Below are 27724 nucleotides of genomic sequence, written 5' to 3'. Positions count from 1 at the left end.
GCTGATTGGTGCGATTCAGACCACGCCCCTTGATCAGCAAAGCCCCGCCCCCAGTTCCAATTGGCTCTCGAGTTAAAAGTCCCGTTGCTGATTGGCTATGTTCCCAGCCGGCATTTTTTAATCTCCGTCTGCGGCGTATAGCGGCCGCTTGAGTCCCCAGCGCAGAGCGAGATTCGCCGGCCAGAGGCGGGACTCCCCGCCCCGCTGTGCCGGGTCCCGATCCTCCGCCAGCGCTTGGCAGCCCCGCCCCGCCGCGCCGCGCCAGCATTGCTGCCCCTGGCTCGGAAGGAGACTGACCCGGGGCCTCGGCCAAGCGGGGGAGCTGAGGCGGCTGGACGCGGGCTGCTAGGGGTGGCGGGGCGGCACCTGGGCAGGGCGGACGCCGGGCTCCGGCCGGGCTGAGCGCTGGGAGACGATGCAGGGCGCGGAGCTGGACGCTCGGATCCGCTGCAGTGTCACTGTCGAGCGCCTGTGCCCGAGCGGCCAGGCGCCGAAGCGCCGGGTGATCCGCGACGCCTCCCTAGCCCTGGGCCGGAACGAGTTCCGGGAGCTGGTGCTGCAAGTGAGCGACGGCCGGGCGCCGCAGAGCTTCGCGCTGCGCGGGGAGGTGCGGCTCTTCACGCGCTTCGTGCGCGACGGGAAAAGCAGCCTGCAGCTGGGCCCCGCGCGAGTGCAGCTGCTGATCGCTAACTGCCCCCCCGACAGCCTCAGGCGCTTCCTCCGGCTACTGCGCATCAAGCGCGAGGCGGCGGGAAAGGGAGCGAAGACCGTCACGGAGCGGGCGCGGCTGCTGTGCAGTCTTCCGCGGACCTTCGACACCATCAGCCCAGTTCAGGCCCGGGACGTGCAGCAGGTCTGCGATCAGCGGGCCCACGCGAGCGGCGAGGCGACGCCTGTGAAAGGGCAGGCCCCGAGAGACCGAGGGAACAGCGGTCTGTGGAGCAAGTCGCGGAAAAGAGCCAGGACGGAATCGGCTGAAGCAAGCGATGTAAGAGATCCCCAGGTAGGTAGGGGGTGGAGGACCGCTTTGGGATATGGCTTAGGTAGGAGACTTGCGGGAGGGGGAATTGCTGAGTGCTCTCATGGCTTGGGCAGCGGAGGAGGGAGATCCTTTGTGGCTCAGTGGTATGCCCACATCTTAAATACTGTGTGCAAAGAAAGAAAGCCTGGAGTGCTGGGTGCTGCTCACTCTGCATACAGCCTGCATCAGTAGATCGGAGGCCATTATCTAGACTAGAAAAATAGGGCGTGTCTAGCAAATACATTGACTAATACGTGTTAATTAACGTGCTTTTAAGCACAAGGAACTAAGTAGAATAGAAAAAGACAGTGGTGTTTAAAAAACGTTAGCTGAGTGTATTCAATGGAAAGGGCTATCCAAAGGGATGGTTAAAAATGTATGTAAAGTGTTAACCAATGAAATTGCTAAATATTTTCCTAATCTAGACAGTATCTGATAGAAGTCAATTGTTCCATTTCATGTAAATAACACTGACTTTGAACACTAACAATGACAATACATTGCAAAAGATAATATCTCTTATTGGACCAACTTTCAGCTGGTGAAAGACAAGATTTTGAGTTACACAGAGCTGCTCTTCTGGTCTCTCTCACCACCAGAAGTTGGTCCAATAAAAGGTATTACCTCATTCAGGCCTGGTCTACACTACAAGTTTATATCGAATTTAGCAGCGATAAATCGCATTAACCCTGCACCCGTCTACACAATGAAGCCCTTTATATCGATATAAAGGGCTCTTTATACTGATATCTGTACTCCTCCCCAACGAAGGGAGTAGCGCTGAAATCGGTATTGCCATTTCGGATTAGGGTTAGCGTGGCCGCAATGTGATGGTATTGGCCTCCGGGCGCTATCTCACAGTGCACCATTGTGACTGCTCTGGACAGCAATCTGAACTCGGATGCACTGGCCAGGTAGACAGGAAAAGCCCCGCGAACTTTTGAATTTCATTTCCTGTTTGCCCAGCATGGATCGCCCATCAGCACAGGTGACCATGCAGTCCCAGAATCAAAAAAGAGCTCCAGCATGGACCGTACGGGAAATACTGAAGCTGATCTCCGTATGGGGAGATGAATCTGTTCTATCAGAACTCCGTTCCAAAAGACAAAATGGCAAAGCATTTTAAAAAATCTCCAAGGCTATGATAGACAGAGGCCACAAAGGGACTCTCAGTGCTGCGTAAAACTTAAGGAGCTGAGACAAGCGTAACAGAAAGCCAAAGAATCAAATGGACGCTCACGGAGGGAGGGGGGACTGAGGACTCTAGCTATCCCACAGTTCCTTCACTCTCCGAAAACCATTTGCATTTTTGGCTGAGCTTCCAATGCCTGAAGGGTCAAAAACATTGTCGTGGGTGGTTCAGGGTATATGTCATCAGCCCCCCCCGCCCCCGGTGAAAGAAAAGGGAAAAAATCATTTCTCGCCTCTTTTCAATGTCACCGTATGTCTACTGGATGCTGCTGGCAGACGCGGTGCTGCAGCACTACACAGCAGCATTCCCTTCCCTTTCTGATGGCAGACGGGATGATGACGACGGATACCAGTCATATTGTACCATGAGTGCTCCTGGCTGGCTTCGGCGAGGTCGGCTGGGGGCGCCTCGGCAAAAATGGGAATGACTCCCGGTCATTCCCTTCTTTAAGCTTTGTCTCCTTGTAGCCTGATTTGGGGAGGGTTAGTAGGGACAGTGGAATTTATCCACTTAATTTAGTTTTATTTAATAATTAATTTTCTAATTAATTAATAATATTAATAATAATTTAATAGATATTAATAATCTGGGTATGGCTCGCCAATATGTGTGATCAGAAGATAAAGTTCGTCTTGAATCAGGCTTCACAGAATTTATACAAGGAGATTGGGGTATGTGACAGAAAACTACACTGAGACAGAATTAGTCAAACAAGACCTTTTATTTAAAATCAACGAAACAAGAAGTAAATGTAAAATGTTAAAAGCAGTTTGAGATTACAAAGTTACAAAATATCACAGTTCTTAATGCACTCTGCAACAGTAGTACTAGAGTGAATTTTCACACCTTTGATAGAGGAAGTTTAGTTATAAAGAAACTGGTTATGAGTTAACCCCTTTTTTAAACTAGATGTTTTAAAGTAAAACAGAAATAAGACTTAGTTCATACTTACAGCTGTGAAAAGACTTAATACTACGGCTTAGTATTGACAGCTTTCGTAGGAGAAAGAGGCTTCGAAGTAGGTTGAGACGACAAGAATAGAAAGATGTATTGCCTATCTAATGGAGGATTGTCACCCTTTTTATAGGGAGAAATCCTTCCTCCTATGCCCAAATTTGTCTTTCCCCCATGGAAAGGTGAGGGTACCTGTTTTCATAGGCTGACCTTTTGTGTACGTATTAATGACAGCTATGCACGTATCTTATGGTGTACGTGTTAGTTTTGTGGTCAGAAAAACCCCACTTTTCACCCTATCTAGGTGAAAGGTTAGCAGACATTCAAAAAGTCCCTAGACAATTTGCTTAGGTTTGTCTCCTATTATTACTTTTCTGAGTAAGGGTCTTAAAGGTTGCTTTCAGCGTCACAAAGGAAATAGGCCAGGATGTCTGGCCTAGAAGCTTCTAGGTATCTTGCATTACAGCTTATTGCAAATTCTATTAATCTATGCAGCCTACACACTTTTATCAAAAAGACATTTTATACAGACCAACAGATTAATCCTTAGGGCTACATCCTGGAGATTCAGTCCTGCCTGGAATATCATAGCAGCTGGAGGCTGCCTCCCCCCCCTTTATCTCTGCTTGCAGATGCAATAAAGTCAATGTTTCTTATCCCTCCATTTGTGTAATAAAGAATGCATGAATAACAGCCACGGTAGCCCAGGAGGGGTGGGGGAGGAGGGAAGCAATGGGTGGGGTTGTTGCAGGGGCACCCCCTAGAATGGCATGCAGCTCATCATTTCTGTGGGATGTCTGGGGCTCTGACCTGGAGCAGCTGTTTGCCTCTCTGGTTCTTTAGTAGACTTAAGAACATAAGAATGGCCATACCGGGTCAGACCAAAGGTCCATCTAGCCCAGTATCTGTCTACCGACAGTGGCCAATGCCAGGTGCCCCAGAGGGAGTGAGCCTAACAGGCAATGATCAAGTGATCTCTCTCCTGCCATCCATCTCCATCCTCTGACAAACAGAGGCTAGGGACACCATTCTTACCCATCCCGACTAATAGCCATTTATGGACTTAGCCACCATGAATTTATCCAGTCCCCTTTTAAACATTGTTATAGTCCTAGCCGTCACAACCTCCTCAGGTAAGGAGTTCCACAAGTTGACTGTGCGCTGCGTGAAGAAGAACTTCCTTTTATTTGTTTTAAACCTGCTGCCTATTAATTTCATTTGGTGACCCCTAGTTCTTGTATTATGGGAATAAGTAAATAACTTTTCCTTATCCACTTTCTCGACATCACTCATGATTTTATATACCTCTATCATATCCCCCCTTAGTCTATTATTTTCCAAGCTGAATAGAAGCTGACTTGCCTGATATTCTAGGCAGGACTTACCCTTTAGACAAGACTTAAAAAAGGGAATGACCTGGGGAGTCATTCCCATTTTTGTCCATGTGCCCCTGGCCGACCTCACTGAGGCCAGCCAGGAGCACCCATGACAGCAGCAGACGGTAGAATATGACTGGGAACCGTCTCTGCTAACTTGCAAAGGCAAGGGGATGCTGCTGTGTAGCACTGCAGTACTGCGTCTGTCAGCAGCATCCAGTAGACATACGGTAACAGTGAAAAAAGGCTGAACGGGCTCCAGGGTTGCCGTGCTATGGCGTCTGCCAGGGCAATCCAGGGAAAAGGGCGTGAAATTATTGTCTGCCTTTGCTTTCACGGAGGGAGGATTGACTGATGAAATTTACCCAGAATCACCCACCACACTGTTTTTGCCCCATCATGCATTGTGATCTCCACTCAGAATTCCAATGGGCGGGGGAGACTGCGGGGAACTATGGGATAGCTACCCACAGTGCAATGCTCTGGAAATTGATGCTAGCCTCGGTACATGGACGCACACTGCCGAATCAATGTGCTTAGTGTGGCCGCGTGCACTCGACTTTATACAAGCTGTTTCCAAATACCGGTGTCTGTTAAATCGAATAATCCCATGGTGTAAACATACCCACACCTTGTCTCTCTAATATGCTGGAACCAACATAGCTACACCAACAGTGCAAATAAATTGCAATGCAATTATTTCACTGGCGCTCATTTTAGCAGTTGAAATTTTGGGTAGAACAGCACCAGTTATTCTTCTTCGAGTGATTGCTCCTATGCATTCCATTGTAGGTGTGCGCGCCGCGCGTGCACGGTTCTTCGGAACATTTTTACCCTAGCAACTCCGGCGGGCCGGTTGGCGCCCCCTGGAGTGGCGCTGCCATGGCGGCTGATATATACCCCAGCCGGCCCATCCGCTCCTCAGTTCCTTCTTTCCGCCCGTGACGGTTAGTAGGAACAGTGGAGTGCTCCCTTACCTCCACAGCCCTAGCGTTTCTCCATAGTTTAGTGTACATAGTTGTTAGTATTTCGTTACAGTTCTTGTTATAGTTGTTTAGTTAGTTGTATAGTGTAATAGTTAGGGAATTAGAGGGGTTAGCCCTCTTCTTCCGCCCCGGTGCGGGCTTATGCCCGGAGCACCGGGATTCAAGCCCTGCGTGGCTTGCCAGCGGCCGATGCCAGTGAGTGATCCGCACGACTCCTGCCTCCGCTGCCTCGGAGAGTCGCACAGGACAGATAAGTGCCCCATTTGTGTGGCTTTTAAGCCTCGTACGAGGAAGGAGCGGGACTCTCGTTTGAAACAGCTCCTTATGGAGTCGGCTCTCCAACCTCCGGCACCAGCTCCTTCGGCACCGGCCTCCGTGAGCAGTGCACCGGCAGCACCGAGCCGCTCCGGTACCGACATGTCTCGGCACCCTGCTCCGAAGACCTGGCACCGCTCGCTCTCCCCGAGGAAGAAGCAAAAGGTGCCGAAGACGGCCACTGTGAAACAGCAGCAGAAGCCGTTAGTCCAGCCGCCACCGACCAAAACGGTACAGGCTGAGGCAGTGCACAAGAAGTGCACCGGGCCGTCGACTCCGGCGCCTCAAGGGCCGTCGAGTCCGGCACCGCCCAGCTCCCCGGTGCCGACCGAGGAGGAGCTGAGGCTCCCATCCACGCCGGAGGCGTTCGCGACGGCGAGGGAGCTAATCGACCTCACTGCTGATACGGGCCGTCAGCTTCCGGCACCGCCGGTGTGGACAGTGAAATCCATCGGAAAGCCACTGTTGATGCGCCCTCCTTCTCCTGGCGGCCGAGGTGATCGGAGCTCCATGATTCGCTCTCGCTCCCGTTCTCCCTCTAGACGGCGGTCGCCAATGCACCGGGGCCGAGCCGCACGACGGTCAACGTCGAGACGCCGCTCCCCTTCGTGTCACCAGTCGCAGTCCCGGTACCGCTCGCAATTGCGGTACCGGTCGCACTCCCGGCGGCGCTCTAGGTCCCGGTCACCAAGTCGCCGGCACCGCGCCAGGTCCGGCTCCAGGCATCGCGGGCGATATCGAGAATCTCGCAGCCGCTCACGGCGACGTCGCTCCCGATCCAGGTCTGACTCCCGGCACCGCCGGTCGAGCTCCCGGCACCGCGCTTCGCGCAGATCCCGTTCGCCCATCAGACCGCATGACGACCGGCACCGTCCGACGGCACCGGAGCGGCAGTTTACTCCGGCACCGGACGTCCGCCCGGGAACCGCAACGGCTCCTCCCTGGCCTTCGAGGGAACCCTCAGTGGCTTCTCCTGAGGGCAGCACGGTAGACTTCAGAGCGGGGTCTCTGCCGCAGGACCATGGACCCCAGCAGTGGGGATTTTGGGTGCCCTGGGCCCAACATGAGCAGGGACCTCCCCTTCCTCCGAGACAGCCTGGCTTGGTACGCTCGGTGCCGGTGGCCACTGTCAGCAGGCCACCCCCGTCTCCAACGCCACGGACCGCCACTCACGGCACGTTGTTGGGGCATGAGACACTGGCACCTGATCGCCCAGAGGCTGAGCAGGCACCTGAAGAGGTGCTTACAGGTCAATCCTCGTCTTCCTCTCCCGACGAGGCTGTGGCAGGGGCATCACCATCGGAACCCCCGCCTATTGACCTGAAGGCGCACCAGGACCTTCTGCGGAGGGTAGCGAAAGCCATCAACCTACCCGTTGAAGACGTCCAGGAGGTGGATGACCCCATCACGGATGTTGTGGGAGCAGACGCCCCCGTGAGAGTGGCGCTGCCGTTCATCCGCACAATCCAGCGGAACAATGCCGCCATTTGGCAGTCGCCATCCTCCGTCCCTCCCATGGCACGCGGCGTGGAGAGGAAATATTCCGTACCACCTAAAGGGTACGAATACCTTTACGTGCACCCTACACTGGACTCCTTAGTAGTACAGTCCGTGAACAACCGGGAGCGTAATGGACAGCCGGCAGCTGCGCCCAAGTCTAAGGAGTCCAAACGCATGGACTTACTGGGACGCAAGATCTACTCGGCGGGCGGCCTACAACTCCGCATCGCAAATCAAATGGCCTTGCTATCCCGGTATACGTTTAACATCCTGGGATGCCTGGGGAAATTCGCGGAGCTCACCCCACAAGACTCCCGTCGAGAATTCTCGGCCCTCCTAGAAGAGGGCAAGCTGGTCTCCAGGACCCTGATTAAAGCAGCGGTCGACTCAGCGGACTCGGGGGCCAGGACAGTGGCGTCCGGTGTAACCATGCAACGCATTGCATGGCTGCAGTCATCCACTTTGCCACCGGAGGTGCAATATACCCTCCAGGACCTCCCCTTTGAAATGCAGGGCCTGTTTTCCGAGAAAACTGACACACGGATTCAGACCCTGAAGGACGGACGAGTGGCAATACGCACTTTGGGGATGCATACACCGGCCACTCAGAGGCGTCCCTTCCGGCCACAACCCTATCGGCCCGGGCCGCAAGCCAGGTCTCGGCCATTTAATAACCGCAGGGCCCCATTCCGCCGCAGACCATCGGGTGGGCGTCGTAACCAGTCCCAAGGCTCGTCCAAGGCCCCTCAAGGCCCCAAGCCGACCTTTTGATGGGACGCCCGAGGACGGCGCACCACTCTCACCCCAGGATCCATCCCCTTTGTTTTCAAGTCGTCTTTCCCGCTTCCTTCAGGCGTGGTGTTCTGTAACATCAGACAGCTGGGTGCTCAACACCATTCAGCACGGCTACCGCCTACAGTTCATTTCGCCCCCTCCCTCCCACCCACCTTCCCCGTCCCTCTTCAGGGACCCCTCTCACGAGCAACTCCTCTTACAAGAGGTCCAGACTCTCTTGAGCGTGGGTGCCATCGAGGAGGTGCCCCCCTGCAGGCGGGGCAGGGGATTCTACTCCAGGTATTTTCTCATCCCCAAGGCGAAAGGAGGTCTTCGTCCCATCTTAGACCTCAGGGAGCTAAACAAATACCTCTGCAAACTCAAGTTTCGGATGGTAACCTTGGGGACCATTATCCCTTCCTTGGATCCGGGAGACTGGTTTGCCACCCTCGACATGAAGGATGCTTACTTTCATGTGGTGATTTACCACCCCCCCCCCCCCCAGACGCTACCTGCGATTTATGGTCAACGAGACCCACTTACAGTTTGCGGTTTTACCCTTCGGCCTCTCCACCGCACCGAGGGTATTCACCAAATGCATGGCGGTCGTGGCCGCAGCCCTCCATCGTCGTTGAATTCATGTGTACCCATATCTCGACGACTGACTGATTCGTGGTCGTACCCAAGACCTGGTAGCAGCTCAGGTGTCCGAGATACTGCAGCTGTTTCGGTCTCTCGGCCTCCTTGTCAACGCCGACAAGTCCCACTTAGTTCCGACTCAAAGAGTGGAATTCATAGGAGCCGTCCTCGACTCCACTCTAGCCAGAGCCTGCCTCCCTCGGGCTCGGCACGAGACGGCCTCCCTGATACGGTCACTGCAGGCCTTTCCAACGACAACAGTGCGGTGCTGCCTACGTCTCCTAGGTCACATGGCAGCGTGTACGTTTGTGACCGCGCACGCAAGGCTGCGACTTCGCCAGTTCCAAATGTGGCTGGCATCAGTGTACCGCCCTCAGCGCGACCCACTAGATATGGTGGTGGTGGTGCCCAGTCCCGCTCTCCAGTCGCTCACTTGGTGGCTGGATCCGGAGACAGTCTGCGCAGGGGTTCCGTTCCGCCCTCCTCGCCCGTCGATCACCCTGACCACGGACGCGTCGGCGCTTGGATGGGGGGCTCACATGGGAGACCTGCACACCCAGGGCCTCTGGTCAGCCCAGGAGCTCTCCCTCCATATCAACGTCCGGGAGTTGAGAGCGATCTGTCTGGCGTGTCTCGCCTTTCTGACTCACCTTCAGGACCGCTGTGTAGCGGTGTACACAGACAACACCACAGCCATGTTCTATGTCAACAAGCAGGGCGGAGCTCGATCCTCCCCGCTTTGCAAGGAGGCGATGCTCCTCTGGGACCTTTGCGTGACCCACTCGATTCGCCTCGAAGCGTTTTTTCTGCCAGGAGTACAGAACACGCTGGCCGACCGTCTGAGCAGGTCCTTCGCCTCCCACGAGTGGTCCCTTCGCCCAGATGTGGCTTACGCGATCTTCCAGAGGTGGGGGTTTCCCCAGATAGACCTCTTCGCCTCCCGGGCCAACAGGAAGTGCCACAGGTTCTGCTCCTTCCAAGGTCAAGCTCCAGGCTCCCTCTCGGATGCGTTTCTCCGGCCGTGGACAGAGTCCCTCCTTTACGCGTTCCCTCCGTTCCCGCTCGTCCACCGAGTACTGCTCAAGCTCCGGAGGGACAGGGCTCGCGTAATACTCGTCGCTCCGGCATGGCCAAGACAACGTTGGTACACCATGCTGCTCGAGCTGTCGGTTCGGGAGCCCATTCCCCTCCCGCTATGGCCGGACCTCATCACTCAGGACCTTGGCAGGCTTTGTCACCCGAACCTGCAGTCGCTGCATCTTACAGCTTGGTTCCTGAGTGGTTGACCGACGCAGAGAGAGGATGTTCGGCGGCGGTGCAGCAAGTTTTGCTGGAAAGCAGAAAGCCTTCCACGCGCTCTACTTACCTCGCAAAGTGGAAACGCTTTGCGCTATGGTGTGACCAGCAAAGTCTTAACCCCTTCTCGGCACCCATCCAGACCGTCCTTGATTACCTCTGGTACCTGAAAGGTCAAGGTCTCGCGATCTCGTCCCTCAGGGTGCACCTGGCAGCTCTGTCGGCCTTTCGACCCGCTATAGGAGGCCGCTCCGTCTTCTCCAACCCAATGGTAGCCTGCTTCCTTAAAGGGTTAGACCGTCTCTACCCTCAGGTGCGTCCTCCTGCTCCGACTTGGGATCTGAACCTGGTTCTCGCCCAGATGATGGGCCCGCCCTTTGAGCCCTTAGCCACGTGCTCTCTGCTCCACCTCTCCTGGAAGACGGCCTTTCTCGTGGCGATCACATCCGCCAGGCGAGTCTCGGAACTCTGCGCCCTGACGGCCGGTCCCCCGTATACCGTCTTCCACGGGGACAAAGTGCAGCTTCGACCACACCCGGCCTTCCTCCCCAAGGTGGTGTCGGCCTTCCACCTCAACCAGGAGATCTTCCTCCCGGTCTTCTTTCCGAAGCCGCACGCCTCACCTCGTGAGCAGCAGCTCCACACCCTGGATGTCCGCAGGGCCCTCGCTTTCTACATTGACGGGACGAAGCCCTTCCGGCGTTCGACCCAGCTGTTTGTAGCGATCGCAGACCGCATGAAAGGCGAGCCGGTATCTTCACAGCGGATTTCCTCCTGGGTGACGGCCTGCATACGAACGTGCTACGAGCTTGCTCGCGTCCCCCCGTGCCGACTCACTGCACTCTCGACCAGGGCGCACGCCTCGTCGGCCGCCTTCCTGGCCCATGTTCCCATCCACGACATCTGTAGAGCGGCCACCTGGTCTTCTGTCCACACCTTCGCCTCCCACTACGCGTTGGTGCAGCAGTCTTGAGACGACGCAGCCTTCGGCTCTGCGGTATTACACTCTGCCACGTCTCATTCCGACCCCACCGCCTAGGTAAGGCTTGGGAATCACCTACAATGGAATGCATAGGAGCAATCACTCGAAGAAGAAAAGACGGTTACTCACCTGTAGTAACTGGTGTTCTTCGAGATGTGTTGCTCCTATCCATTCCAGACCCGCCCTCCTTCCCCACTGTCGGAATAGCCAGCAAGAAGGAACTGAGGAGCGGACGGGCTGGCTAGGGTATATATCAGCCGCCATGGCGGCGCCACTCCAGGGGGCGCCAGCCGGCCCGCCGGAGTTGCTAGGGTAAAAATGTTCCGAAGAACCGTGCACGCGCGGCGCGCACACCTACAATGGAATGGATAGGAGCAACACATCTCGAAGAACACCAGTTACTACAGGTGAGTAACCGTCTTTTTCCCACTGTAATCCCCATGGGGAAAAGGTATATGGGAGAACATTTCCTCCAAAAGTTTAAAGGTCCATGAGGCCTGCAGAGTATGTGCTGCTGTTAAAAAAAAATTTTGGTTACTGTACAAGTGACTTCTTCCTTTCAGGCAGCTGACATGAAATGCTCAAAGAAGCTATCTCTGCTAATGCATTCACGGATGAGACTCTCTCAGGAACAGTCCATTGTGCTGAGTGCAGTGCTGAGTGGAAAGAACGTCTTCTTTACAGGCAGTGCTGGTGAGAAACTGCATAGCTGAAGTGAAGCAAGGTTACCCCACATGTCCTAACTGCACTCAAATTAGGGCTGAAAAGCTTTAGTCTGGTATTGTGAGCTCCAAGAAAACTTTGGGCCTATCTGACACTGAAGTTTTAGCAAAAGTTTCACACCCGTGCTCCCACTGGTTCATCTGAGCCTGTGCAGCTGTAATATAGTGAAAGCACTAGCAGCTTCTGTCACTTTATTAATGTCAGTTTAAATCTACTCGGTGATTAAAATGCCCTCTTTTCCCCATCTCTATTAGTGCTATCAACAGTGGTGCTACACTGGTGATAGCACTAATGAGAACTCCTTTCTGGGAAAAAAAGTCTAATCCAACACAGTATGCGCAGTGGATTTGTTTGCTCTGGCCCTTTAAAAGTAGAAGCCATTTGAAGTCTGCCTAACTCACAAACCAGGAAGCAGCTCCAATCCTTTATCGATCTGGTCAGTTATTACTGGAGGTTTGTAAAGGGGTTTAGCAACATAGTGGCCTCCCACAAAACAGACCTTACAAAAAAGGGGAAACCAGATCAGGTGGTATGATCAGAAGTCTGTTAGAAAAGCATCCAGGACATATAAGAGGCTTTGTCTAAATAACCTGTTTTAGTCAGACCCGGTTTCAGCAAACCCTTTTGTGCTTTGGGTTGCCAATCCTCGGATTGGGCCATGATCTCCCAGTGGCTACTGAGGTCAATCTGGGAGATTTTAGGCCCCTAAAAGTCTGGTCAGCAGCGCCATGGGGCTAAGGCAGGCTCCTTACCTGCCCTGACTTCGTGTGGCTCCCAGAAACTGCTGGCAAGTCCCTCTAGCTCCTAGGTGCTGGGGTGACCAGGGGGTCTGTGTGCTGCCCACTGCCTGGGAACTATAGCCAATGGGAGCTGCAGGGGATGTCCCTGTAGGCAGAGGCAGTGCGCAGAGCCGCCTGTCCGCCCCTGAGTCTAGGAGCCGGACATGCTTCCCAGGAGCTGCCTGAGGTAAGCGCTGCCTGGCTGGAGCCTGCACCTGCACCCCAACCCCCTGCCCCAGCCTGGTGAGAATGAGTGAGGGTGGAGGAGACTGAGTGACTGATGGAGTAAGCGGGAGTGGGGCCTCACAGAAGGGGGAGGGGCAAGAGTGTTTGGCTTTGTGTGATTAGACAGTTGGCAACCCTATTTGTGCTGTGCACTGATGCTTCTAACACTGGGTTAGGTGTGGTGCTGATGCAGGCTGGAGTGGGAAACAGGAGGCCCCCATTGCCTTATTGAGTAACAAACTGACCCCCGTTGAACAGAACTATGCTGTTACCAAGCAGGAATGTGATGCCATTCTTTGGTCTGTTAAGCAACTTCAACCTTATTTGTATAATAAGGTTTTGACAGATCATTCCCCTATAATATGGTTACACTGAGCTAAGGGAACCAATTTCTAGATTATTACATTGGACCCTAGCTCTACAGGAAGTTGACATGGAAAAATAGTCACTATCAAGGGGAAAGAAAATGTAGTGGCGGATGCCTTATCCAGAATAGGGGGACTCTGAGCCACATTTAGGAGCATTGGTGACACCCCTTCCTACACCAGTTTTGTGTTGGCAAGAGCTGGCACCTGGTCTGCCAGTGTCACACCCCCAAGCTGAGCACTGACAAATTGATTGTTAGAAACCAGTCTGTTTCACCCGAGTCTGGTTAAGATGGGTATTGGATTTATAACAATGTGTTTACTGTTTAAAGCATGAAGCAATTTGCAAGTGTTTCATAATATCACATTCTATAAGTGAGAAATTTTTTGCTTTGGAACTATAAAAAAAATAGTTTGCTTAAATTGTGAATCCAGTCAGGAGGGATCATCTCCTGCCCATCAAGAAGGCCTATCAAAACTAAGTGGGCCATTGTGGAACATCACAATACTTAATTGCCCCTACTCCCATGAAGAGGCTATGTGCAAAAGGGCTTGTCTCATCTGTTTGAATTGTGGAAGAATGAAATAAAAGTAATCAAAATTTTTCATCTGTCTTACTGTTTGGACTCTCACAGGACCAGAACTATGAAACAGAAGCAGAGATGCCCAGTTTTAACCCACGTTAGCCCTAAAAGACAGTCAGAGCTGACAGACTATTACAACTGTCACCTTTTGAAACCATAGACTGCAACTCATTTGTGTGTATGTTTTCCTGCTTTAACCTTGCAATAATTCTCTCATTTCTTAATTACTAAATCTTTAAGGCTTGGATAGTTTACTATACGATTGGATACAAGCGTTGTCTTTGGTGTGAGATCTAAGGTACAAATTGACCTGGCATAAGTGACTGGTCCTTTGCGACTGGGAGTAACCTGAACAGGGCTGGTGCAAGGATGTTTCGCGCCCTAGGCGAAACTTCCACCTTGCACCGTCCCCGGGCCCCTGCCCTGAGGTGCCACTCCCCACCCTCCGCCCTGAGGCACCCCCCCGCCCCAGCTCACCCCTGCCCCATCCCCGAGCACGCCATGGCTGCTTCACTTCTCCCGCCTCCCAGGCTTGCGGCGCCAATCAGTTTAGGCGCCACAAGCCTGGGAGGCGGGAGAAGTGAAGCAGCCACGGTGTGCTCGGGGAGGAGGCGGGGCAGGGGTGAGCTGGGGCGGGGAGTTCCCCTGCATGCCGCCTTCCCCCCCCTCCTTACTTGCTGCAGGCGGCCCTCCCCACGCTCCCCTACCCTAGTTCCCTCCTCCTAAATGCCGGCAGCGACTGGGGCGGCCAAAGATCTGGCCACCGTGGTCGCTGCTGAAGAAAATGCTGCCCCCCCAAATCCTAGCAGCCTAGGCGACCGTCTAGGTTTCCTAAATGGTTGCACCGGCCCTGAACCTGAATATTGTGGTGTGTTTGTTTGTAAAGTAACCATCTATCACTAAGCCCATCTTGCCTGGGTGGTAAGATAGACTGGAACGCCCATGGGGACTGTTTGTGACTCCATGGTAAGACTAAAACAACGAGGAGTCCTTGTGGCACCTTAGAGTAACAAATTTTATTTGGGTATAAGCTTTTGTGGGCTATAACCCGCTTCATCAGATGCACAGAGTGAAAAATACAGTAGGCAGCTATAAATATACAGCACATGAAAAGATGAGTTGCCTTACCAAGTGGGGGTCAGTGCTAATGATGTCAATTCAGTCAGGGTGGATGTGGCCCATTCCCAACAGTTGACAAGAGGGAGTGAATATCAACAGAGGAAAATTACTACAAAAAGTAGTACAGAAACCTGAGTCTTCATTAATGCGTGCTGATGTGCCCCTGTCTATAGTAATAGGGAGGCCTGGGGGGAGGACGTAGCTAAGCACTTCTTTAGCATGATGAGGTTCATGCTTAAGGCCCTGTCTTTAAATATGCCCTGTCTCATACCTCACATCTCCCCCACCCACCCATTTTTTTTTTAATTTTATTAAAGCCATATGGTCTTGTAAGGGAGCAGAGATTTTTGGGTTGTTGTCTTATAGCTTGTCAAAACAAGGCATCACAATCTTACTTGCACCAGTGTTGCCAATTCTTGTGATTAAAAAAAACAAAACAAAAAAAGCCACAAGTCTGTTTTTTGTTTGGTTTGTTTAAATACCCAGCCCCTGAAGTCACGTGATTATGTGAGAATCTCATTTAATTTTAAGTGACGTTTCTGGTTCTCATAGTTGCTGAGCAAAGCATCAAATGAGAAGCCTAAAGGTTCTTAAACCAGAAGGCAATTAAGAGAACTCACTTATTTTTTAAAATCTAGTGATGTGCTTTTTTTGTTTTAAAGTAATCTCATGATTTTGGGGGCTTGATTAATCATTTTTTTAACACTGGGAATTGGCACTGTTGCAACCTATGCGCTCTGTAATGCTTAGTGCAGATGTGCAATGGGTCAAGCCTTTTGTCCAAGTGTAGCTGTGCCTAGTGATGCTTCAGAGTTCCCTTTTGGTATAAGGGAGAAACTTTAATCAAAGACGCACATTAAAAAGTGGAATGAGGGAAAGAACAATTCAACTTTAGCAAAAAGTGAAATCTTTTAAATCATCCGTATTGGGGAGAGGTTTTTGCCAATATAAATGATGACACTAACTAAGATACTCTTATAGCTACCATGGTTTCTCCTCCATGACTGGGTTCCAGTGTGGGGAGTTTATTGCACCCTAAATGGGAGGGGCCAATAACCCTTAAACTCCATCTTATCTAAATGGTCAAACAGAGCCAACCCTTTCCTGACAAGGTTGGTTTTTCAACTACTTGAGTGCTATGTAGTCGGGCTGTTATTTTCTTTTGTTCCTAGTGTTTTCGGACATGTGAGGTTTTGAATGAGCAGAATGGAGGGTGGTATTAGGAGGAATTTGGGACTGGAATTCAAACTGCATGTGTTTTGGGGATCTCTCTCTACCGGTGTCAGGGGAAAGCCTCTTTCTGAAAGAACTTTTATACTCTTCTAAAAGGGACTGGGAAGTCATATCTGCTGAAAAAGATTGTGGGTTCGCTCCCCCCAAAGAGCACCTATGCTACAGCCAGCACAGGAGTGGCAGCTTGTCATGTTGGTGGCACCACGCTCCATGCCTTTGCAGGTAAGGAAGATAACTTTCTGCTTGAGAACCTTCCCTGGCTTGCTATGCTCTGGGGAAGATGAGAGTGGAAAGGACGTGGGAACTCTTGGCATCCTGGTAAAGATGATACTTAATCTGTTCTCTTCTTTCATTAGGTATTGGTTCTGGGAAAGCTCCGCTAGATCAGTGTATTGAGTTGGCTCAAAGAACTGGAGTACGTCAGCATTGGTTGAGCTGCCAACATTTAATTATTGATGAGATTTCAATGGTGGAGGGCAAGTTTTTTGATAAGCTGGAGGCAGTAGCCAGGTGAGAGTCATGCAGCAGCATGCAGAGAGCAGCAGCAGAGAGTCCTTATAACTCCGATAAAGTTCCCTGGATCATAGATTGCCTTCTCAATACAGTAACAGATGGGAGAGGTAAGGTTGCTAATGGCTAGAGTAGCTGGGAGGCTCTGGATTATAGAATCATAGAAAGGGACCTCAAGAGGTCATATAGTCCAACCACCCTGCCCTGAGACAGGACCACATAGGCAGAGACCATCCCTGACAGGTGTTTGTCCAACCTGTTCTTAAAATGAAGGAAATTCCACAACCTTCCTTGAAAGCCTAATTCAGTACTTAACTATCGTTCTAGTTAAAGATTTTCTTAATATCTAATCTAAATCTCTTTGCTGCAGATTAAACTGATTACTCCTTGTCCTACCTTCAGTGGACATGGAGAACAATTGAATGCAATCCTCTGTATGGCAGCTCTTTGTCACATTTGAAGTCTGTTATCAGGTCCCGCCTCAGTCTTTATTTCTCAAAACTAAATTTGCCCAGATTTTTTAAACTTTCCTCATAGATCAGATTTTCTAAACCTTTTATTATTTTTGTTGCTCTTTTCTGGGCTCTCTCCAATTTTTCTCCATCTTAACATGTGACTCCCAAAACTGTACTGAGGCCTCCAACTGAAGCCTTAACAGTCACAAGTAGAGCAGGACAATTACCTTTCATGTCTTACATACAACACTCCTCTTAATACACCCCAGAATTAAATTATCCTTTTTCACAATTGCATCACATTGTTGACTTCTATTCAATTTGTGATCCACTATAACCTCCACGTCCTTCTCAGCAGTACAACCATCTAGCCAGTTATTCTACATTTTGTAGATGTGTATTTGATTTTTTTTCTTCCTCATTGTAGTATTTTGCACTTCTTTATTGTCTTCTGTGTTGATTTCAGACCAATCCTCCAATTTTTCAATGTCATTTTGAATTCTAATCCTGTCCGCCAAAGCGTTAGCAACCTCTTTCAGCTTGATGTCATTCACAAATTGTATATTATATGTAAGCAGGGGTGAAAGTGGGCCGGTACAGCATACCGATAAGAAGCTGTTGCTGGCTCATATGCAGCTGATGTTAAAGTGCTGCCACAGCAGCACTTCAGCATCAGTGCCCCTTTCCCAGTCAGCAGAGGGCGGTGGGGGGGCAAAAGGGGCAGCTGTCCCAGGGCCAGTGATTGAAAGAGGCCCAGGGTCCAGCTGCTGCAGCAGCAGCCCTGGGCCCTTTTCAATTGCTGCTGAAGCCCCAGGTGGCACAGGCCAGGTAGTGCGGATGGGCTGGCTTGGGGAGGCTGACCCTCTAGCCTTGCCTCTTCCATCCAGAGCCTGGCCCCCGTTCCAGTAAATGTTTAATATTACTTTCACCCCTGTATGTAAGCATACTCTCCATTCCAGCACCTAAGTCATTAATGAAAATATTGAGCAGTATTGGATCCTGGAAAGACTCCTGTGGGAGTCCCCCAGATAGATCCACCCAGTTTGACGGTGAACTATTGATAACTACTCTTACAATAAGGACTTTCAATCAGTTTTGCACCTGCCTTATAGTAATTTTATCTAGACCACATTTCCCTAGTTAGCTTATGACAATGTCATGTGGAGATGTGCCAAAAGCCTTACTAAAATCAAGATATCATGTATGCAACTTCCCCACATACACTAGGCCAGTAAACCTGTCAAAAGTACATTAGGCTGGTTTGGTATGGCTTGTTCTTGACAAATCCTCTGTATTGATGAGAACTTGCAACTTTTTGTCATCAGCAAATGTAATGAGACTACTCCTACTTTTCATGCCAAGGTCATTAATGAAAATATTAAATTATCATTCCCCTTACAGAGCCGTCAGGAAACGGGATGACCCATTTGGAGGAATACAGCTGATCATCTGTGGGGACTTCTTACAACTGCCACCAGTCAGCAAAGGCAATGAGGAAACCAAGTTCTGCTTCCAGGTGTGAACCATCCCTATCCACTACTTCAGACTTTGTTTGTGGCTGTCTCCTAATGAATTAACAACTTATTCACAGGCAGAGAGCTGGAGGAAATGCATCCATGTGAACATGGAGCTGACAGAAGTGCGGAGACAGACTGAAAAGAGCTTCATCTCACTCCTGCGTACAATCCGCCTGGGCAGGTAAGGTATCACTCATAGTCACACTCTGCTCGAAGGTGTTCATTTTACTTGCTGTGCTGATTGTTGATGGATCTAATGGTCTTGAGACATATGAACAATATGGCAATGCTGGTATAAAATTAACAAATTAAACCTGATGTTCAATTCCTTGGAACCTAATCCTACACCTGGAATTGTCCTTCCCTGTCTCTGTATAAGGTTGTGTGGGTGATGAGCTGCTCTAGCAGGTGGCAACCATGGGCATTAGGAAATGGGGAGGAGATGGGGCGGAGGGGACAAGAATGTGCTTATCACATGCATCCACCTTGTGAATAAATCATCCAAGGGGTAACAAGTGTTGGTGATATCTCATGAAATCCCATATGGATCCTTTCAATGACACTGATAACATTGTTAGTTAACAATCTCTTATTGTTACATCAGTGCAGCAACTTTGATAGGGGCAACAGAGTAGATCTAGCAGTCAGCACAGGTCTGGAACAATACAGTGGCTTAAATGTAATGGCCTGTTTACATTTGTGCTCCCACTATGACTAGTCCCAGAGAAACTCCATTAGAGCAGTGGTGGGAGACCTTAAGAACCTTAGTAGGATAGATAAGGCCACTGGGTGTGTGGAGAGCAGGGCTTGTATGAACAAGTTGAAATAACTCTCACTTCCTACCCTGTGGTGTTTGCCCAAGATGTACAATAGATATCACTAGTCTTGGCATTTCTCCCCTGACATTTCCTGTTGGAGACTTTAAACTTTTTTTATTCTTTTGTTATACTATTATGGTACTTATTTTCCCCCCAATCTCCACCAGGTGCACAGATGAAGTCACCAGGCAGCTGCTGCAAACAGCTACCAACAGGGTTGAGAGAGATGGGATCCTTGCAACTCGTCTCTGCACCCACAAGGATGATGTGGAACTAACAAATGAGAGACGGTTGCAACAGTTACCAGGTAAACACCCTGGGGGAGAAAAGAGCTGTTAATTTCAGCAGGAGGAGGGGACACTGTAGATAATTAGTAACGGAGAACTGGCATTGTGGAGCTCAAGCTGCTCTTGTTGCAACCTCTTCCTGCTGGCATTGTGGATATGAGGGGTTATTGTAGGGTCAGACCTGCCTAGAGTTTAAAAAAAACAAAACATAATTCATACAGGTGGTAATCTATGCTATGTAAAATCTGCATAAACTATGCCTAACAAATGTCCTATTACACACCTTCATATTTCACTCCAATCAGCTGTAGACCCAGTCCAGCCCCTCAATTCATTAATTTCCCCCATTCCTAGTCTCCTCTCCCATCCAATACCTCATGCAGGCCTGGCTCTTCTAAGGAGGTGCTAGTGCACAGTCTGCTGCTTCTGTTTCAGTGCTAGTTAAGTGTTTCTTGCCCAGAGAGTCTCCCCTAGCTGTCTCTGGGTGGTCTTGCATTCATCCATCGGCAAAGGCATAAAAGGGAAGAGGGTCTGCCATTATTCTAGCAACTGTCCTGAAGCCAGAGACTTATCAGGGAGCTGGGTGCTGGAATGGGGGTCTACAAGCTGGAGACTCCCGGGACATGCAGGTCTGTTATAGAAACTGCTTCATCTTGGAGCAGAAACTGCCGACTCCAAAGCCTCTCTGTGCTAAATTTCCTTTCATGGTTGCTTTGTTTGTGAGAGGGAAGCAGAGCAAGAAGAGGTGGCCACACTCTTAAAGCTGCAATTGGAGTCTGACTCCTCAGTGCCTGGCCTCTCGGCACATCTGTGCTGCAACATAAATCCATGCTTGACCCCAGGATCAAGTCCTCCCACCCCCACTTGCATCTACACTGTAATTGCACTAACCGAGGGCTCGGACCCAGCATCCCAGAATGCTGCTTGGCTGGAGGGTGCAAGCTCTAGTTAAGCCCCACTTGACTTGGGTCCCAGGAATCAGCCAGAAGTATCCCATAGTTCCATGGGATAACTTCCTTAGTCCTCTCTATCCCAGTAATCTGCAATCTACACTATTAAAAATAGACCTTTTTGTGGGACAGAAAACAGTGCCGAAACATCCACCAGAGCCTCATGACTGTTCTGTCACTTTCCTGACACAGAAGTGAAAATGCAAGCAAGAGAAGTTAATCAAAAGGTGCCTTCTCCATGTTGTGGCTCCAGTAGCAGACCAAAAATGACTGCTCAGCAGGCTAGGTTGGTGGGCTGTTCAACCTTCCTGTAACATGCAAGGCAGGCAGTAAAGTTTTCTCACAGTACACCACGGTCCTGGGGCTAGAGCGGACATGCTATTTTGTGGGTGGGGGAATAGAGCACGAGGGACTCTGGGATGTGGTTACATTGACTTGGGTCTGCAGTGTGCATGCCAGATTCAAGCATGGGTTAGAAAAATCTTAACAAAGGGTTAAAATACAATGTAGATGCTCCATCCCAGGGTTCCCTAACATGGGTCAACTGACTTGAGTCCCACTAAGCCTGGACTTCTATTCCAGTATAGACATACCTTCAGATCCACAATCTCTGGAAGGTGTAAATTGGAGCAGGTGGTAAGAGAGCCACCAGGGGGTTTCTGTTCTTGGAAGCTACTGGAAGAGATCCTTTCTAGGGTATTCTAGGGTATACAAGAGTTATGTGGAGAGCAGGATTTCTGGGACTGAGTTCAGAATGGAAACTAAGAACCCTTCTGGCTCAGTCTGGAGAAACCTGCTGTTTGGAGTAGTGCCAAGTCTTCCCCATATTTAGGGACTTTGTTGTGTGATCATTCTGATAGTAAGCCCATGTTTGTATTGCTTCCTCCCTCACCAGGAGAAATGCACTCCTATGAGGCTGTGGATAGCGATCCCATGCTAGTCAAAGCAATTGATGCTCAGTGTCCAGTAAGTCACTGTATTCAGTTGAAACCAGGAGCCCAGGTGAGCATATGCATATTCTATGGGGAGTAATGGCCAACAGAACAGAAGGATTAGAGTCAGTATTTGGGGAAAGAGTTAAGGATAACAGCACAGGGATGTGGACTGGGTGTGAAATGGAAGCACCCCTCAGACCCCAGGCTGTTCTAAACAAACAGTCTATTACATTAATTTATAAGATGTCCTTCACCTTTTCTGCAGTCTGATCCAGGTGGATGAAAGCCACTTGGTTTAAATTCAAAGTCTCAATCTCTGCTTGAAGACTGATTGACCAAGGTGACTGCTTCCTCTCTGTCCAATGAAAAAGAGACTTTGGATGCACAGCACAGAATCACACTAAGTACAGATGGGGTGGGGACTGGAGGAAAAGTAAGCTTAAAGCCACTTTTGTGCTGCCTGGATTCTAGGCTGCTCAGCTCCCAGCATAAATTAGAGCTACGCTTCTTATGGACTGTGGCACAGCTTGGAATCCCTGCAGCACCATGTGCTAAGGCTCTGGCCTCCCATCACCTGTACACCAGGGTTTGGGGCTGAGGGGCACCATAGGCCTGCTTACAATGGCCCATCACTGTCTGGATTGGAGAATTGTTCCCTGGCCACTTTCAGTCTCTTTAAAGTCCCTGTAAGCTTCTGGAGTGTGGGGAGAAATCTTCTCAGAGATCCAAGTGTCACTAATATGTGACTTCGGTTGTAGACAGAACTAATTCACAATCTTCCCAGAGCAATTTCACACAGAGTAAAGGGGTGATGAGATCTGTGCCCTGTGCGGCTCAACACCTGAGAGCCCTGGGGAGGGAGGAGCTCTGGGATGGCTTCACTGTGAGGTGATTCCATCTACTGTTGCTAGGTCCTACAGAAGCATTAACAGTATCAGCCAATTATTCTGAAGCCTGTGATGTAGGAGCAGAACTGGAGCAAGACAGGTGAATGAATAGGGCTGTGAGGCAGGGGCACCAAACAAATCTATCCATCTTTCCTTTGCATTTTAGGTGATTCTTACTAAGAACCTGGATGTGTCCCGGGGTCTGGTGAATGGGGCAAGAGGGGTTGTGGTTGAATTTGAAACTGAAGGGAAGGGTGAGTATATAATGTTAAGGTTGCCAGATTGGGTTGGATATATTCTGGGAGACTTCATCCCATGACATAACCTGTAATTAAAGATTAATCTTTAATTTCTGGAGACTCCATGACAATTCTGGAGGGTTGGCAACCCTATATGATGTGCTTATGACTGTTTGCCAGTGGCAGCTGCTAGTCCTACTGCAATTCCTGGGTGGGAGAGTAATCATTTCTGCAACATCAAGTTCTCTCTACCTGTGAGAACCAAGGATCAGGCCAAGCTCCCAGGTATAGCTGCTTAAAGGTTTGCTCTGTATTTCATCATTCTCTGGCTCTGCATGCTTGTTCTCACCTGGTTTCTGACCATGCGCACTCATGCTCTCTCCTTGCAACAGTACATCTTTCCAATAGCAAGAACAAATGTAGCTTTTCAGCAATGCAGTGTTCCAACCCTCCACCCACTATTTCATGTTTTCTCTGCTCTGTTTCTGGCCTGGTAAATAGTTCTGTTCATTCTCCTACTTAAGGGGGCCTTCTCTGAATGCTTTACAGGGTCATAGTATCATAGAATATCAGGGTTGGAAGGGACCTCAGGAGGTCATCTAGTCCAACCGCCTGCTCAAATCAGGACCAATCCCCAGTTAGATTTTTGTCTCCGATCTCTAAATGGCCCCCTCAAACCCAGGGTTGTGAGTTCAATCCTTAACAGGCTAATGCTCAAACCATTGAACTATTTCCCCCCACACCCTCCAGCAAGAACCACTGTGCTAGAGGAGCAGCAAAACTGAGTTATGCTTTTATAAATAGAGCCCCAAGGCCCATGGAAGAGTTGGTCTGAAATGGGAAGGGATGGGAAAAGGGCAATTTTAGGCTCCTGCTTCCTGGGAATGCTGGTATCAGAGGGACATTCCTTATTCTGACCTGCTCTTCTCTCTCCCAGGATTGCCCAGAGTGAGGTTTCTTTGTGGGGTCACAGAGGTAATCAGGCTGGAGCGATGGGTCTTCAAAGGTCCATCTGGAATTTATCTGAGTCGTCAACAGTTGCCGCTAAAATTGGCATGGGCCATATCCATCCACAAGAGCCAGGTTAGTGCTTTTATAGAGACTGCCACGAAAAGTATTCTCCTTTACCTTTATGTTCTTAGGGTGCTTGTGCCACTGGCAGCGGGAGAGGGGAGCCCCAGGGCACCTGTGTGGGTTGGGGGAAGTGGAGGTTTTGGGGGTAGGGTTGCCTAAGGATGCTTGCACTGCTGATGACAGGGAGGAAGGAAACTGCCTCCTCTTCCTCCCTTTGCCTTGGTTAAGGTATGTTGGCTCAAAGGGTACTACCATTCACGGTTCTGGAACAGCAGCCAACAGGCCTGAAAACATTACTCAGTGTCTTGGAGTTAAACCATCTTTCTTTTTCACTCTGTAGGCATGTATTCAACAGTTTGTTACTTTAACTGGAGTTATCAAATGGCTCAGTTTAAACAGAGCACTGGATTGGTTTAGGTTAAAAATAAAGTTTATTAACAAAAGAAGAAGATTAAGTGAATTCAAATATGAGTTTAAAAATGGTTACAAGCAAATAAAAGTGAAAACCTACATCTAAAAGTCTAAAACATAAGCAAATTGCTGAAAGCTTTTTCCCTAGTGGTATCCGTCGGGTCAGCTCTGGTGCCCCCTGGAGTGGTGCCCTCATAGTGTGGTAGATAGGCACCTGCTGCTAATGAGCAGGAAAGATAAGGGCAGCAAGGACCCTCCGCCTAAGGCAAAGGAAGCCAGGAAAATGGACCTGTTGGAGAAAAATATACTCGACGGGGGGGCCTTCAGTTGAGGATCTCCAACCACCAGGCACTGCTAAGTCCCTGTGACTGTTGTTCCTGGTCCTCTATGCTAAAATTCAAGAAACTCTTGCTATCACTCTAAGAAGAAAACAAGGTTACTTACCTGTAACTGGAAAGTCTTTTAGATGTGTGGTCCCTATCTGTGTTACACTGCCCACCCTACTTCCCCTCTGCTGCAGATCAGATAGGTCTGCAGTGGAGAAGGAACTGGAGACGCCGGCAGCCCGCCACACACTTTAGTGCCTTGAACAAAACCATGAGGCAGTGCAGGGTGTGTGCATGGACCACCAAACAGTACTACTTTCAAAAGCTCCAGCTCCAGGCGCATGCATAAAATCCTCAGTGGAATACAGATAGGGACCCCACATATACAGTTCAAGGTGAATAACCTCAGTTTCCTTTATTTAGGATAACTTGTTTAACAACTTTTGTCTAGGTACTGTTGTCTGGTTTTGAACATGTGCTAACATCATATAGGGATAATTCATAACTTCACAAACAATATTGCTGCATACATTTCACCATGATATTATTGACTAGCAAATTTAGTTTTCAAATGATACCTCACAAAGCCTATTGTGTTCAAAGATTATTCCAATAGTCAGTGTGTAGGGTCACACCATTCTTGTATCAGCATTAACCCTTAACTTCTCCCCCTCTCTGTTTGCTCTCTCTAAGTACATCAGAGGGATAATGTTCTCCCCATAGCCTTCATTTTGTTAGGCTAAACATGCCAAGCTCTTTAAATCTCATCTCATAAGGTAGGTTCTCTATTCCTCTGATCATCCTAGTAACCCTTCTCTGCACCTGTTCCAGTTTGAATTAATCTTTCTTAGCCATGGGAGACCAGAATTCTCTGTAGAAGTCTAAGAGGAAGTTAGAAGAGGGACTAAGGACAATCCTGCTCCATTTCACCTAAATGTCCCCAGGAAATCCTTTTTCAACCCCATTGATCTACTTCTTGCTAAGTTCATAGAGAAGTTCCCTTTGCATTGGGAAGGGCTAGATATTAATAGGAGCAGCGTTTTCCTGACACTCATACGACAGTTCTTCACGATATTGGGGATGGGGGTGATGTGTGGGATGGCTTTTGTGTTGCGAGCTCACTTGCTTTTACCTGTGTCTTTCATGCACTAGGGCATGTCATTAGACTGTGTGGAGATCTCCCTGTCTCGTGTCTTTGAAAGTGGTCAGGCTTATGTAGCCCTTTCCCGAGCCCGTAACCTTGAGGGCCTCCGGGTTTTGGATTTTGATCCCAACATTGTGAGAGCCAATCCGTACGTGCTACAGTTCTACAGTCACTTACAGAAAGAACTTCTATTTCAGGTAAATTCAGCAACTGAGGATCTCAGCCTGTCACAAGGAGGGACAGGCACTGAAACTCAGAATCTGAACAGTCCCTCCAAAAAGCAGAGGAGCAGCAGGTAGTGATGGGAGGGACAGGATTGGGGAAAGGCAGGAAAGAATAGACGGGGGAAGCATGTGATAGAAGAAGGATGTTTAGCACTATGGATGAAAGAAGCATGTTTAGTCTATGATGAGTCATATTCAGATTACAGCCCACTAACTGATCCACTGCACAGAATGGAGGTGAGAGTTCCCTAGGCCCAATCCTTCCCCTTTCCATAGAAGGACTAAATGAGAAATGATTCACTGGAAATCTTTGTTTTTCCCCTAGGCTTCTCTACACAGATGCACTGAAGCAGAGGAGAAGGAGAATTGGAAATCTAGCTGAGGATACCATGAGGCACAAGCAGACTGTTCTGGTTTCAGCAGCCCAGCTGTTGTGCACATCTTATACCACTGGTGAAATTTTGCTTCATTGGCTCAAAGGGCACACCTGCCCACTGTGAAAACACTAGATGTTCAGGCAGTTAACTTTTGGGGGGGAAATTCTACCTCTTCTTACGTCCTGTTGGTTTAGGGTTGAGGATAGCCTCACACCTGGCCCCTCTACACAAGTATGCATACATCAGGAAATGTGGGACTTGTCCGTGGCAACCTGGAGGAGAAATGAGATGTGGCTCTCCCCCTTATTCCCCTGAACTGGAGCCTACTAGCTGTGGCTGTCATCACACAGAAAGGGTACTGAAGAGCAATTGAAATGCTGGTGCTACAAGTATGCTATCTCCAGCTGAAGAAGTGTTAACAATCAGGATGTCACTCTGCAGGTCAAGTAAGGTGCACCTTGGCTTTAGAGCCATTGTATACTATCTGTGTCACCGGTTGATGTAGAGAGGGTTCACTAGTCTTACTGCTGGGTGAAATTATGTGGAGTTATAAACTGTCCTCTTAATTTTGCTGGTTCTTTGACAATAAAAGGATGGTACCTACTGCAATCTGTCATAGCAAGTACTAGAAGTCGGGGTAGAGGGGATTAAGGGTATGTCATGATTTCACAGGCTCTGGGTATTACCCAGCTTCAGTTTCCTAGGAGTATTTCCTTAGTTTACTGGACCCCAAGGATCCACCATTTTCTACAAAGGCAGGCTCAGGGACTCCAAGGCTGAGCTTACAGGCTCCAGAAACCCCTATTTCTCTCCTGGGCTCGCTGCACCATGTCAAGCTGAAGTCCAACTCTGAGACAGACTTCATCATAGGGAGCAATGCACTCCAGTAAGTGTTTGTAGTGAGACTGTACAGCCTTTTCAAAGCAAAGTAACATTTTAGTCACCTGGAATACACCATCATTATGATGTTGATAAATTGGAGAGAATGACTTAAGGCTTGTTCTTCTTCAAGTGCTTGCTCATGTCCCTTCCCTGTCAGGTGTGTGTGTTTGCCACATGCATGGGTGCTAGAATTTTTTCTCCCAGGGGTAGCCATAGAGCTGCCTCTGTTGCCCTCTAGAGTTGCATGCATATGCGCTAGGATAAGTTCCTTCTTACCGCCAGTGATGGTGCTGGAATGGCCTCGTGCTCTAGCAAATTGTTCTTATCAGAGTGGTTTTCTGTTGCTTTTATTAATGTGTATAGTTTTACTATAGATGGTGTAGTTTAGTAGTAGTTTTAATAGTTCTTAGTATAGGTTATTAGTCAGGCAGTCCATGAGGTCATGCTCTTGTCTTCAGGCCTCAAACCCTGCGAGCAATGCAAGAAACATATGTCTGTTATTGATCAGAGCTGCTTAAAGTGCCTGGGGAATCACAGGTACCTGATAGGTTGGGGTTAGGGTTTAGGGGTAGTGTGTAGGGTTGGGTTAGGGGGGTGAGGGTTAGTGTTAGTGTTAAGGGCTTAG

The 27724-nt window shown here is 49.5% G+C and overlaps 1 protein-coding gene across 3 annotated transcripts; it reads left to right on the top strand.

The window, feature by feature from the left end:
• Positions 1–148: 148 nt before the first annotated feature.
• On the top strand, positions 149–27100 carry LOC123376650 (ATP-dependent DNA helicase PIF1-like). 3 transcript variants are annotated; one of them, XM_045028835.1, is made up of 12 exons: positions 149–988; positions 11599–11728; positions 16160–16285; positions 16420–16573; positions 18430–18544; positions 18620–18726; positions 19531–19670; positions 21496–21602; positions 22589–22676; positions 23599–23744; positions 25625–25813; positions 26166–27097. In XM_045028835.1, exons 1-12 carry the CDS (start codon positions 416–418, stop codon positions 26220–26222), a joined length of 1932 nt encoding a protein of 643 aa, XP_044884770.1. In that variant the 5' UTR covers positions 149–415; the 3' UTR covers positions 26223–27097. The 3 variants fall into 3 exon arrangements, with proteins under 3 accessions (XP_044884770.1, XP_044884769.1, XP_044884771.1); XM_045028834.1 differs by having other exon boundaries at positions 149–1003; XM_045028836.1 differs by lacking the exon at positions 25625–25813 and having other exon boundaries at positions 149–1003; positions 26166–27100.
• Positions 27101–27724: the final 624 nt, after the last annotated feature.

This window comes from Mauremys mutica, chromosome 8 (assembly GCF_020497125.1).
Source record: "Mauremys mutica isolate MM-2020 ecotype Southern chromosome 8, ASM2049712v1, whole genome shotgun sequence".
In the NCBI taxonomy this organism is placed as follows: Eukaryota; Metazoa; Chordata; order Testudines; family Geoemydidae; genus Mauremys; species Mauremys mutica.
Note: the sequence above shows the minus strand (reverse complement) of the source record. Positions and strands in the feature narration are given on the sequence as shown.